The sequence below is a fragment of the Eschscholzia californica genome, unplaced genomic scaffold (assembly GCF_041429995.1).
Source record: "Eschscholzia californica isolate CP2 unplaced genomic scaffold, dmEscCali1.0.p SCAF_4, whole genome shotgun sequence".
Taxonomy (NCBI): domain Eukaryota; kingdom Viridiplantae; phylum Streptophyta; class Magnoliopsida; order Ranunculales; family Papaveraceae; genus Eschscholzia; species Eschscholzia californica.
The window spans coordinates 8,134,326-8,146,683 of NW_028238461.1; the positions used below are offsets into that span (position 1 = coordinate 8,134,326).

At 34.9% G+C, this 12,358-nt stretch overlaps 2 protein-coding genes and 1 long non-coding RNA gene across 3 annotated transcripts; all 3 read right to left on the reverse strand.

Moving 5' to 3' along the window:
• Nucleotides 1-3,368: 3,368 nt before the first annotated feature.
• On the reverse strand, nucleotides 3,369-4,756 carry LOC147542259 (uncharacterized). Its single transcript, XR_015223928.1, has 3 exons — nucleotides 4,510-4,756; nucleotides 4,336-4,389; nucleotides 3,369-3,788 (listed from the first exon to the last, which is right to left on the reverse strand). It is a non-coding gene; the product is annotated as an uncharacterized LOC147542259 (long non-coding RNA).
• Nucleotides 4,757-5,272: 516 nt separating this feature from the next.
• Nucleotides 5,273-8,616, reverse strand: LOC147542260 (uncharacterized). The gene is made up of 10 exons (XM_086635290.1): nucleotides 8,572-8,616; nucleotides 8,415-8,480; nucleotides 8,276-8,341; nucleotides 8,096-8,203; nucleotides 7,722-8,002; nucleotides 7,541-7,631; nucleotides 7,339-7,434; nucleotides 6,657-7,039; nucleotides 6,418-6,560; nucleotides 5,273-5,710 (listed from the first exon to the last, which is right to left on the reverse strand). The coding sequence occupies exons 1-9, from the start codon at nucleotides 8,614-8,616 to the stop codon at nucleotides 6,419-6,421; spliced, it is 1,278 nt and encodes a 425-aa protein (XP_086491416.1). The 3' UTR covers nucleotides 5,273-5,710; nucleotide 6,418.
• LOC147542261 (uncharacterized) lies at nucleotides 8,415-11,974 on the reverse strand. Its single transcript, XM_086638332.1, has 5 exons — nucleotides 11,653-11,974; nucleotides 9,204-9,927; nucleotides 8,933-9,082; nucleotides 8,572-8,838; nucleotides 8,415-8,480 (listed from the first exon to the last, which is right to left on the reverse strand). The coding sequence occupies exons 2-4, from the start codon at nucleotides 9,924-9,926 to the stop codon at nucleotides 8,662-8,664; spliced, it is 1,050 nt and encodes a 349-aa protein (XP_086494458.1). The 5' UTR covers nucleotide 9,927; nucleotides 11,653-11,974; the 3' UTR covers nucleotides 8,415-8,480; nucleotides 8,572-8,661.
• Nucleotides 11,975-12,358: the final 384 nt, after the last annotated feature.

The window sequence follows — 12,358 nt, forward strand, 5'->3', positions numbered from 1 at the left end:
CTTATTACTTTAACATTTAGTGTATGAATCAGTCTAGACTCATTCAGATGCAGTCTAGACTGAGTCATATAATAGTTTTTTTATCAAAATCTCCATCATTTTTATTCTTCACAATTGAATATCTGATTCTTAGATTTAGCTTGTCATTATTCTTTTTATAAACTTACCCAAAAAGTTGATTGATTGAAAGGCTTGAGTTGTCTTATTACTTTAACATTTAGTGTATGAATCAGTCTAGACTCGTTCAGATGCAGTCTAGACTGAGTCATATAATAGTTTTTTTTTCAAAATCTCCATCATTTTTATTCTTCATAATTGAATATCTGATTCTTAGATTTAGCTTGTCATTATTCTTTTTATAAACTTACCCAAAAAGTTGATTGATTGAAAGGCTTGAGTTGTCTTATTACTTTAACATTTAGTGTATGAATCAGTCTAGACTCGTTCAGATGCAGTCTAGACTGAGTCATATAATAGTTTTTTTTCAAAATCTCCATAATTTTTATTCCTGAGATTCATTTTAGAGTTCTATATATGTTGTAATTTCATTACCCAATTCCACACTTCATCTACTTAAGTACACACTAAAACAATTTAAGGAACCTAACAATTCAAATCCATAATGAATACAGGTAATAACAACTTAAACGATTCTACCGTGTTGAATAGACGAAGATTCCAATTACGACAAATGGCTCGAAGATTGCAAGAAGAAGAAGAATTTTTTCGGAATGGTAACGGACGAAGAAATAGATTGACGGTGTTAGATTTAGAGATTCGAACCAGGATTCACCTACATGAGCAATGCATTAATTTAGGAGTTAGGGTTCCAATTTTCCGTGAAGCTGTCCATCTTCGAGACAACGCTAGAGACTATAACCGGGCTTTACTATATGTAAGAGAAGACAATGATCGAATGAGACTAAGGCTACTTCGTCATAGTCATTTGCGTAATGGTTTAGATGTCGAGCATTTGTGTTCTCCGTACTCGATGCGCAACGAGACAGACAATTATTCGGATTATGTTCGAACTATGTTGGGAACCAATATGGATATTTATACCGTTGGTTCCGACAATGAAGACGATCCTAATCTCATCGAAAATTCGTCTGATAGTGATGCTTTCTAAACCCCTATGTACTAGTTAAATAATTGTTTCTCTGTTTGGAAAAGTGTTTGGTTCATTAGTACGATTAGTAGTAATAGCGATAGGCATATGTGCCAATATGTATCTTTGCTTATGTGATCAAATGAACTTTTATTTTCAATCTACTCCAGACAAAACGTTGTGAATAAATTGTACGTATATAAAATGCAACATCAAAACAGAATAAATTCCTACAAGAACACTAAGCAACATCCTTGCCCTTGCATATCTCATCGCACGTGCATTCCCATGAAGCTAATCCCGACGGACAACTGTGTAGATTATGGCCGAACTCATAACATAAACAACATATTTCATCCTACATATCATAACATGTGAAAAATTAGTAATCTTGTAAGAATATAAATTCATGAATGAAATTAAACCAACTTACTGTTGTTTCTTTCAGCGTCGCATCACATAACCATTCGAAAGTCTTACACTCATTATTTCCGCATAATAGAAAGTAACCCTTTCCTCTAACGTCAGGAGTAAACATTAATAACATGAATCCGTTGCAACCGTATTGACATACAGAATAGTTCCATCGACAATCGGTCAATAAATGTCCTTCCATTTTACAAGCTGGACATATATCTACACTTGAATTAGCCATGAAATAATTGTTGAGTAGTTGTGTTATTAGTTCATACTATTATAGAAATAAGTTCCATTCACACCACACATATTTATATAGGTATATTCTTAACTTTTTAAAGAACAAATCGGGTTTTGTTTTTATGTACTGGCACAATATATTTTAGTGTTTTCTATAAAAAGTTTTTCATTATAAAAGGGGTACAGGACTACTTTAATTTTACAAACCTTTTATATTTCTATCAAGCTTTACTTTGTCTCAAATTGTACAAAGTATGAGTAGTTCAAGTTCGATGGAGGTTTGCCAACTATGCGAAGAAACCACACACACTGCAACAAAATGCCCATGGATGTATTCAAGGTGTTCTGTTAGTACATGTATCGGCATTCAAAAGTTACATGTACTCGAAGGCCATCCGTGTCCTGGAAGAAGATATTTAGCATGTCAATTTAGTTGGTGTGAAACATTCAAGTGGCTTGATCATGCCATACACGAGTCAAAAACAACGAGTGTTAAACAAATCATTCCAAAGACTTGTTACTACTGCGACGAGGATAACCACGACATAAAAGATTGTCCATGGGATGGTTATCCATGCACAAAGCCTAACTGCGGAGGTTGGATGCGTGTTCACTCATCAGAAGATCGTGGTAGTCGTGGTCGGAAATTCGTTAGGTGTTTCAAATGCAACCAATTCGAATGGACCGAAGATGCATTGGCAAAACATGATGTTATCATGAAGAAACGCGGAATTCTCAAAGACACCAAAAAATAGGTTTGAGTACAACGATTAGGTTTCATAAAAGTTATATTTTCTTTAAAAAAAAAATATAACAATTGTACACAAAAAAAATTAAATGATTTAGATTGTGAGAAGAGAATATATTCTCTTCTATATATACCACAACAACTCCCTCTTTGTTGACACAAGATAGTTACCACAAAATCTTAGACTAGTTACCATGTCCATTACTACTCATTGTCAAATATGTAAGAGTTTAGACCATTCCGTTAACGAATGTGGTTGGAACTTTTGCTATTGTGAAATGGGTTGTTTCAGTTATATGTCGTTGATGTATGCTACTGATGCTAATAATAATGGGATAGGTTATTTCCTTCTCTGTAAGAACAAGAATTGCAATAGGTTTGAGTGGGTTTCTGACGCTAGAGAACGTTACAGAGTAGTAAGTATATTTCTGTGTTTTGTTACCAGTTACTAGTTTAGTTTACAACATTCTAAAATGTGCATTTCGATTATCTTTTGAATCACACAGGAAGCTCAACATAAACCATGTCCTGCTTGGGACGGTGATTCACACGACAGTACAATATGTCCAGCTGTATTGAATGCAGACCCAACCTCACATGTTCGACAACTATTTTAGTGCATATTAGTATTACAATAATACTATTCAAGCGCTTTAAGAGTTCTGTTAGTAAGTAATGTAATAGTTATGAAGTATAATAAACGAGGGTGTAACCCGTGCCCATAGGGCACGAACAGTATTTTCAAACGTTAAGTGAGATGTATATTTTTCTCTTTCAGTTGGACGGTATAAACTGACAACAGAAATAGACAAAAAGTAGTCGTGTTCTATTAAGTCTAACAAAAAAATAGAATAATTTAATGGTTAAATCAACACGTTAGAAAAATCTAGAATTTAGTTTACACAATTCAGTTTTAGAAATCCACATACTCACAAAAACTAAGTAGCACAAAATACACTCTAATGGAAATTCAAATTGAAAGCTACATATCAAAATAATTTGAAACAAATTAGAATGCATGACCCTTTTGAATCTCGTTTGTTGCTTCTACATCCACAACCGTACGATCTCCTGGAAGAGGTTCTTGTGACAAATCTTCTGTAATTTCCGCAACCATAGTCGTACAATCTTCACTCTTGTAGATGTAATTGTTGAGCTCTGTTCAGACGGATTATGAACCCCAATGAGTACTTTTGCAGGAGGTTCTTGCTGTAATAAATCCATTCAGTAATTTCTCGAACAAACCCTAAGTTGAGTTGATGAGTAAAAAAAAACCTAATCACAAATGCAAAAATGAGCAATCAATCATAAATTCAGTAAGCCTAGAGTTTAAATATATAAATAAAGGCTTAATAAGAATCTAATATTGAACTCAGCTAAATGTAAGTTTGAATCAGTAACACATAGAAATCGGAATCATTTCAAACGACAAAATCAACAAATAGTAAGCTTAGGTCACACAAATATCTTCAAAGAATATAACCCACGAAGATGCGAGCTTCAATATATAGATTTCTCCTAAGTCTTACTGAACTCTAAGTGCCAAAATGATAATAGAACAACAAAATAATGACTTAAATCATACTGAATCATAAGAGGCCAAAACTTCAGTAACAATGTTAGAAAAAAGGTAATAAAAACAACAAATTGTATAAAGTGACAAAATATTTACTGGGAGAAATGCAATGGACAAAATCGCATTAACATTGACAGACAAAAAGTTTCACCAAAACTGTAAAGAGAAAGAGGCAAAAAATTTAACAAATTCTACTTTACACATTGAGTGAATGTGAATCTATCTAAAAAGTTCAACCATTTGTACCTGAGTTCAAGCATATTATGCAATTCGATTCGCATTGAGTGAACGTGAATCTATCTAATAAGAAGTAAAGAAAAAACATTAAGAATTAGCTACTTGCAAGTCTCGACACTTGATTAACAATTATAAAGAGGGAAATATATACAATCAGTGAGTAAAGCCGAAGAAATTACTCACCCGTAGCAGACTAATCTGACGAACAACACCTACAGAAGATCGTTCGAAGTTAGAAGAACCTATAAATTAACAAAAAAAGTTAACATGGTGATATAATAACGAAGGACATACAAACAATAATAAGCCAAAAATTTCAGCTATAATAAGGCAAAACATTTTAGCTATAACGAAGGACACAGAGTTCAGATTAACATGGTGGGATAGACAAACTCTAACATGTCTCCATTAATCACTAACCAAAGAGGTTTATAGACAAAACATCAACTAAACAAAGACAAATGAAACAAAATGAAGTAGAAGGAACAAATGAAACAATTAAATATAAACTAAAAGATGACGTATATAATGTGTATAAAATTCAATGTTTCCACTTTCAGTAAAAATTCACACGTTCAACAATGGCATACAAATCTAGTACGCCGAGACAATGAGTATATAATGTGTCCTCCCTTCCAATATTTAACAAAAAAAATACAAATTTCTATCATATATTGTTATTAATTTCTACACATGCGATGTGAGTCGGCATTTCATGTTTGTAACCTTGCCTAGTTTCACCACGCATTAGTTGCTCACACTTTCATGTCTAGACAGAGTCTAGACAGAGTCTAGACAGAGTCTAGACAGAGTCTAGACAGAGTCTAGACAGAGTCTAGACAGAGTCTAGACAGAGTCTAGACAGAGTCTACATTTGTGTAGACAGAGTCCAGACTTAAACGATTCATGAAATATTTGAATGCAGGAAGAAAAACTAATTGGAATATATGATTCATAACATATAAAAGACAAGAACCGAAATACAGACTTTTCCACAACCAAAGACTTGTCCACAAAAAGCACAAGAAACGAAATTCAAACAAAAAGGCCAACTGTCTAGTAATAGACTTTTTTAGTCATCGATAGCATATTTGCCAAAATCAAAGATAAATATCAACAATATGTGATGAAGCTGACAAGGAGACAAAAGACCTCTCTATTCATGAGAGAAGGGAATCTTCTAGCGAAAACCCCCATCGAACGAATATGGCAGAAAACATATGCCAAAGGGTACGCGAAGTCCGATCAGTTGTAGTTACTCTTTGGTGTAGCAGAATTACACTTGCCTGACCTGGATATTGTGAGTAGACTGGAACCGCCAAATTGGTTGCTTCCCTCTCTGCACTAGAGCAACCTCTTCCCCTTTCTTTACCATCCCATGCTCCTGAACAAAAGACACCACATGTTTCAGACACACAAAATAATGAAATACTTCAACCTAAGAGATTTCACATTATATATGCAGAGAGAGAGAGAGAGATGCTACAAACTCTAATACTTCAAATTAAACTTCAACGATTTAAACATAAAAAACCAACTTGACCTTTGTTTGGATCGACTCAAGCACTCCAAAATGTAGCTCATCCACGTATCATTCAGGTGGATCGGCCAATCCCAACTCTTAGGACTTAGAGCTATAAGTAGAATAGGTGAAACTCAAAAAGATCCAGCAGGTCCGAAGCAAGGGAATTTATAGAGACAAAGTTATCGAGTTTCTCTTCTGTTTATCCCACAGCAGATTTATTAGTTCAATACTAGGAGTCGTAGTCCACTACACAACTCGGTCAACAGGGGAACTTGCTTAGATCTCAAGAAGGTCATGTAGAGGATTAGTGCACCAAATTAGGGCTCAAACTCCTTCACTCCTGAAACTACACATATAAGCAACACAAACTATACAACATTCATCAAGGAGCTCGGGATTCGACAAAAAAATTTAACCAACATCGAGCACTGAGTTACGACAAAAAGAGATGCATGATTATCATGGTTATGTACCTAGTTTTAGTAATTCATTTTTTTCATGATAATGTACCTAGTTTCAGTAATATATGAAGTAATATGCTAACACACTAAGATTCCAACTCGTACCTTATCTGAGACTGTGGTAATTAAACAACTTTAAGCATAGGTTGCGTCGATATTCGGTTATATCATTCAATGACCAATCAGCTAATGGTTCTCCAGATGTTAGACAATCGAGTATCTTGAGTAAATAAAGTCCGCAGTCATCCCTGTGGTACAAATATGACAGTCCTAATTAGTAATAATACAGTTGTTAAGTGGCTAATATAAGTTATAATAATATCAATTTGTAAGATAAACATTACGAGTTTTTTTGTTGCGGGACAAATTCAGCGTGTTCGACTGCCCATGGATTCTTCTTCACGGTTTTCTTTTCTTCTTCGTTGTCCTCTAACATTTTCATTAAAAATGGCAACATAGACTTTAAAAAACTCATACCCCTGGTCTCCCGTCGTCCCTCTCCACGATTTGAGTCGTACATTAAGATCTTTCTTTCTTTAAGGTGAACAACACCTAGGACCCAATGATTACCTTTACAATTAACCGGGAAATATATTTGGTTCAGCATCTTCCATGATTTGCTTCCTAGTGGAAGTTCTCCATTCAAATATTTCAAACATCTGGCTTCTTCGCCCGACAATGGATCTTTCCGAAAACGGGGTTTCTCGTGACGAGTTTGTAGTAGTTGCTTCGACAAAAAGAGGAGAAAACACAATATAAGTCATCAATATTAAATCATGTTTATAACCAAACTACTAAGAGTAGCAATGAAGATAACCAAAACACGAAAGGGGCACACAATGAGTCTAGACTAGTTACAAGCAATACTGCTAAACTAAATAAAAAAGTTCTAAGCATTAACACTTAGTCCCTAACGCGACTGAAATCTAGGATACAAGAGATTGACAAAAGGAATGAAACAAAGGGTTATAAAAGATGACACACATGATACAAACACTTCGTAATACATAATAATCACAAACTTACAGAAAATAAGCAGTCGGTCGTTGTCCAATCCAACCCGAATCTTGAAGGGTCACAGTTTCTTCTTGTACGGTAGTAATGCAACCCAACATCGATTTGCTGCAACATATGAATGATAGTGATAATCAAGTCTTTCACTCTCTCATTAAATTAGACTACAAATTGTATAAATATAAACAAAAACATAACTCCAATAGTCCTATACCTCGCATGTCAACCAATGGTTCTGCATCCATAGCTCTTTAAACCATTTACCTTCTACGGTTGCAACGCCAACATTTATAAGTACGTTTGTTCTGTCAAAGGTACTCATGAGTCAAATATATAGCTATTATAATTATGAAGAGAAAATACATATTATAGTAAATTCTAAAATAGGTACTTACTCGTGCTTCTTCCATGCATGTACCCACGACATAAATCTAATAGTATCGTTGACGTCAAATGTTTCACGGACGTTACATTTTTTCCTTTTCATCCCTACGTAAGGTGATTTATTAATTTGAATGCTATCTCTGGGAGGTCTTAGGGCTACAGACGGATATTTTTTTAATAAATCGTCTACTTCCTTCACTCGAGCATCGTTAACACCATTTGCATCTTCATCTACCTTAAACACCTCACTAAACACGCTATATATCGTGTCTAATGACCCTTCGGTCGCATCCTAAAATATAAATAAATTAGGTAGAGGAATCAAAAAGAACCAATTATAATACTCTCATAACATAAACTTTTAGCGTTGCGTAAGTTTTATTACCTCCATCAAATCATTTTGCAATTGGGGGCCGGATTGACCTTCTCTCATCTCAGACAAAGGAAATTTCTTCACTCCATCAACATCATCTCCCACCACATCTGTCGCAACCTACAAATTTTGTTCAATAAATACCTTCTTTGTTCAAATGATTACAAATTCTAACACACGCATATATTTTACCTTCGTAGAACATTCATTTTCCATTTCATCAAGACGATCATCTACATCATTATCGCCTTTAGTATCCTGCAGTAAACCGATATGCAAACTCCTCAATATAATGAAATAGTTATGCAACTACACTACCAAATAACGTTACCTCCAGAGACAAACGGTCATGGAACTCTGAGAGGTTCTCCTCTGCATTGGTGTCTTCTACATCATCCTACGGTAAGCAATTTTATTGTATAAATACCTTGTATGATGTAATCTAAATATAGTTCAAACAAAAAAGGAAACTACTACTAATTAAGTACCTTTCTATCCATTTCGGACATAAGCTTCTGTGATTTCTCTTCCATATCTTCTTCAGATCTCTGTAATCCACCACAAACACATATTTTTTTTTATTCCCAATTTTTTATTATCTCGTCACGTCGACGAAGATCTTCTCTTAGGTCAAAAATCTCTTTCTTAAGTAGCTCGGTTTCGCTTCGTGGCCTCTCTAACTCTGAAGTCTCTTCTCTATCTTCTCCACCTTCTCTATCTTCTCCACCTTCTCTACTATAAGGTGTCACTTCCACCTAAAATCATTGGAAGATGAACATGTTAGTATAAGTAAATATAGGGTTACAAAGAATACGTGAATTATAAGAGGATTTGAGACAAACATCTTACATTTGGATCTACAAATTTTTTCCTTAATGATTCAAAAGTGGCAGGTTTGCATTTGGATTTCCACTTAACGATGGGAGGATAGCCATTCCCTCCAGCTTTTCGGTTTGCGCATTCTTCTGCAACTGTGGGTAGGCATTCGTATGCCCAAACCTGCAATCAATTAGAACAAAGACAATTTCACAAAGCTATTCTTTAATTTTAAAAACTTATTTGATTTGAACTCATTGTGTAAAACTAATAAAACTTAGAAAATAAAATCAAATAACATTACCAGAAATCCAAATGGGCAGCCACTCAAATAATAAGTTATTCCATTTTCCTTCTTCTCTTTCTTTGATTCCATTGCACGAGGCAATGCCTTCTTCAGGCAAGATAAAGTGCGTTGGAAAACCTTAGGACCCCATGGAAATTTATTGAATTTCTCTATATTATCCACCAACTCTATATGTTCTGTATCCACACTCGTCCTACGAGCATCTTTACCTAACAAAAAATAGTCTAGACACAACAATAAACAAAGCTTAACCTTATCTACATCAACTTCACAGTCTTCAATACATCTCTTTAAGACTTCCTTGTTAATGCTTGACTCTTCAGAAAAGTATTTCTCTCTCAATGATACCTCGTCAAGATCTTCCTCCATGTCTTCTACAACCGTGTCTTCTTCATCTACTTTCTCATATTTCAACCCCATAATCTCAGAGAAGTCAACAACTGAAAACTTCAATTCCTTCTTACCCACGAAAAACTTCATCGAACCATCATCCATATCCGATGATTTAGTTTCACGCAGCAACATGTTATGCACAAGTACATAACAAAACTTGAGGTCATTTACATGTAAAAGATGTCCAAAACAACTTTCTTTGAACATTTGCATTTGTCTATCATTTGTCAAGTTATCTTTAACATATATCATATCCTCGATCCTTGAGATGCACGTCACTTTCGCACGAGGTGCTTCTTTAGTCTTTAACGGTAGGTTACGTGTCATCCTGCATAACAAATAAGAAATCATATTGTCAACCTCCAATTTTAGTACTAAATATAACTTACCCAAACAAAATTTAAACAAACACCATTTTACAATCAGATATTGATGTGCATTCAAACACAATAGATTCCTATGAAGAAACATGTCTAAGTGAACAATATAATAAACATGTGAAGAAGCATATATAACACAATTTCATAATTCAGCAATCTCAATGGGAGTTATCCACACTTTTCTTAAGAACAACTATGAACATTATACACACTTTGCTTAAGATCAGACCATATAGCTTTATGTATTTATATGAGTTACTTAAGATAATACAATAACAACAATATATAATGAATGTTTGTATCCAGCTATCCAGATAAAGACGAGTCTGATTTGAAGAATGCAAGACAAACATACAACACCCAAGTCTCTTTCAGAATACCTCCCTTTTCTAAACCGAGTAAACCCCATAGCTAACAAGTGATTTTCAATCTATTTCAGATCTATATGGAGATAAATTAATCCTTAGCCTATGATATTATGCACTTGCCCGAAATAGTCAATCAAGCACCCCAACTAAGAAAACAGGCAAACTATATCAACCCAAAGGGAGGTATAGTTTAAGAAATAAATAATCAGACCTATTTATACAGTGACAGGACGGACAGTATTTAGTGTAGAAACATACAAGAAATACAAGATAAACCTTGCATTTCAGCCGTCTCTAACTCTCTTTTTCTTTTTCATAATTCTGTTAATTAAAGTCAATGACAATGCAGAGTTTAGGCTAGTATCTACACTCTCTGTATGAAGTTAAAACTCTTACGAAGGAAGTTTAGTTAGAGAACCTAATTTAGTTCTTGGGTAAATGTGTGAAATAGCGATACATTCAAACACCATAGTCGGACTCATAACCCTAACTAAAGAATCCCATCACAGTGATTTGTATATCCTCTAAGTCTAAACTATACTGATTCATGTGTTTATGGCTCGGACGTCTCATATTTCCCACTTCACTAAGACAATATCAGTTTACCTAACAAACACAATAACACCAAACATGAAAATTTCAGTTGAAAGGTAATGGAATCATACCCTTGTTTGTATAAATAAATGATGAATAACTATGCCAAAACATGAACAAGTGACCAATTTGTGGCCACATTAAAAGGCAAAATATATATCAAACACTTGCCACGAAATCCTCAGAAATTTTCCTAGTTGTTCATTTCACTTTTCTTGAACTCCGTTCCTCAAAATTGCCAGCAAATAACATTTCTTTGTAAGCCAAAGGCAAAAGCAATCAAATTCATAGTGTTTATATGCATAATATACTTATGAGCTGAAGTATTCAAGTTCTCACAGACATTTCATCAAGCACAATGAGTGCACATTATCTAATCTTCTACCCTTATGATCTAAACCCTAACTGAATAACCTAAATGTGAAAGAACGAGTAGTTCAGATCAAAATAAAGGTTTTTCACATCAAAATCGACGGGAGAAAAAACCCTAAGTCCCCCATGTAATCATCAGAACGAGTGATACATACAAACAATTCAAATTTTGCCCTAGAAACCTCCATTAACACCCACAAACAACTTCTTCTATAGTAGAAAGCTTCACCCACAAACAACTTCTTCTATAGTAGAAAACTTCTTCAAAAAAAATCTAGGGTTTTAGGAAATAAAATTTGGGGGTTAGGGTTCCTATTTTTAAGAGAGATAGAGGAATACCTGAATGAAAGAGAGTGATCGATTGAGAGTGTTGCGTCAGAGAGAGAGTTCGATTCAAAGATATTGGCCGAGAATGAGAAAGATGAGAGAGCCTTGCCCCTTTACTTTTCCGGTCGACTAGAGAGAGAGAGAGAGAGTAAACTCTGATTTTTACAAAGATGAGAGATTGCCCGAGAATGAGAAAGATGAGAGAGAGAGAGAGTGATCGATTGAGAGAAAAAGATGAGAGATTGCCCGAGAATAATCGAACCAGAAGGAGAAAGATGATAGAGCCTTATCCCTTCACTTTTCCGTCGACTTGAGAGAGAGAGAGTAAACTCTGATTTTGGGGGAAATTAGATAGTCTAGATTATCTAGACAATCTTTTATATTGAGGGGCAAATACGGAAGAAACAGGCTAAAATAAGGTCGTTTGGGCAATACTTCAAAATGAGGGTCATTTTAACAAATTTGACCCAGTCAAAGGTCATTTGACCTAATTTCCCGTTATTACTAGTGTTCAACTTCAAGGCACCTAACCCCTACTCTAGTGCTCTCACTCAAGTACAACCAGGTCTACCTTGGAATTACAGAAAAGACGAGGGGCACATAAGTAGGGTTGATGGCTCAATCCCGAAATACAGAGGGGGGAGGGGGTTACAAGCTTGCCTAATGTTTTATCGACTTAATCCGACTCTTGTCTAAAATCCCAGTCGGCGAGGATCTC